The sequence below is a fragment of the Fonticula alba genome (genome assembly GCF_000388065.1).
Source record: "Fonticula alba strain ATCC 38817 unplaced genomic scaffold supercont2.6, whole genome shotgun sequence".
In the NCBI taxonomy this organism is placed as follows: Eukaryota; order Rotosphaerida; family Fonticulaceae; genus Fonticula; species Fonticula alba.
In genome coordinates this window covers 2,036,005-2,036,775 of record NW_009242976.1, presented here as the reverse complement: position 1 = coordinate 2,036,775, position 771 = coordinate 2,036,005, and the positions used below count along the sequence as shown (strand labels likewise).

The 771-nt window shown below is 69.0% G+C and overlaps 1 protein-coding gene across 1 annotated transcript in view; it reads left to right on the top strand.

Annotated features, from left to right (window-relative positions):
* The first annotated feature begins 459 nt into the window (after window positions 1-459).
* H696_04090 (hypothetical protein) overlaps window positions 460-771 on the top strand; it is a 3,303-nt gene continuing 2,991 nt past the window's right edge. Inside the window, exon 1 of the mRNA XM_009497972.1 lies at window positions 460-695. Within this exon, the coding sequence (XP_009496247.1) occupies window positions 490-695 (206 nt within the window). The 5' untranslated portion in view covers window positions 460-489. The remainder of the gene's footprint in view (window positions 696-771) is intronic.

Below are 771 nucleotides of genomic sequence, written 5' to 3'. Positions count from 1 at the left end.
CGGGGGGGGATGTGCATGCGTGCGTGGATATGTACGTGAACCGGCGACAGGTCGTGCGTGGCCCCTGTGCTGGTCGGATCTGAAGCGCCGCCGGGCAATGGTCGCATGGCATGGGCGAGCCTTGATACAGACATCCCTCCTCCTCCTCCCCCTCCCCGGCCACTTTTCCCTGCCGTTTTGGTTTTTGCCTCCGCCACCCTTCCGCCTCCTTCTCCCGTCGGAGTCGGTCCACCCATGGCCACGGGTGTGTGATTCTCCCTCCTCCCCCCTCCCCTCTCTCTCTCTACCCTTGCTTCTGCTCCCTCTCCCCTTCCTTCACCGCCGTGCGACCGCCGCCGCTGCCGCTGCCGCCGCCGCCGCCATCCCCGCCGCAACCCCTGCCGCCTGGCCCCATTGCCCCCCGCACCCCGCGGGATCGTCGCGTGCGGAGAACTCGCCGGTTGGTGCTCTGAGGGCGCCCCCCCCCCCCCTCCCCGGCCGACGGGTAGCATGCTGCGCGCCCTCCTCTCAAAGCCCCCTGTGAGAAGAGCATGTTTTTCGGGGCCACGCGCGTCGGCGTACCGGCGTCTTGCCAGCACCCTTGCGGGACCCTGCTCCTGCTCGGATCATGAGCACGGCCATCACCATGAGGCAGGGCCGCCCCTGGTGCCCCTCTTCCCGGGGATCGCCCCGAATTGGTCATCTCCTTCTCCCCCGTGCGCCGCCATCATGCAGCAGCTTCTCTTCCTTCCTCTCTCCCTCGGCCTGCGTCGATGCTTCCCCCCCCCCCCC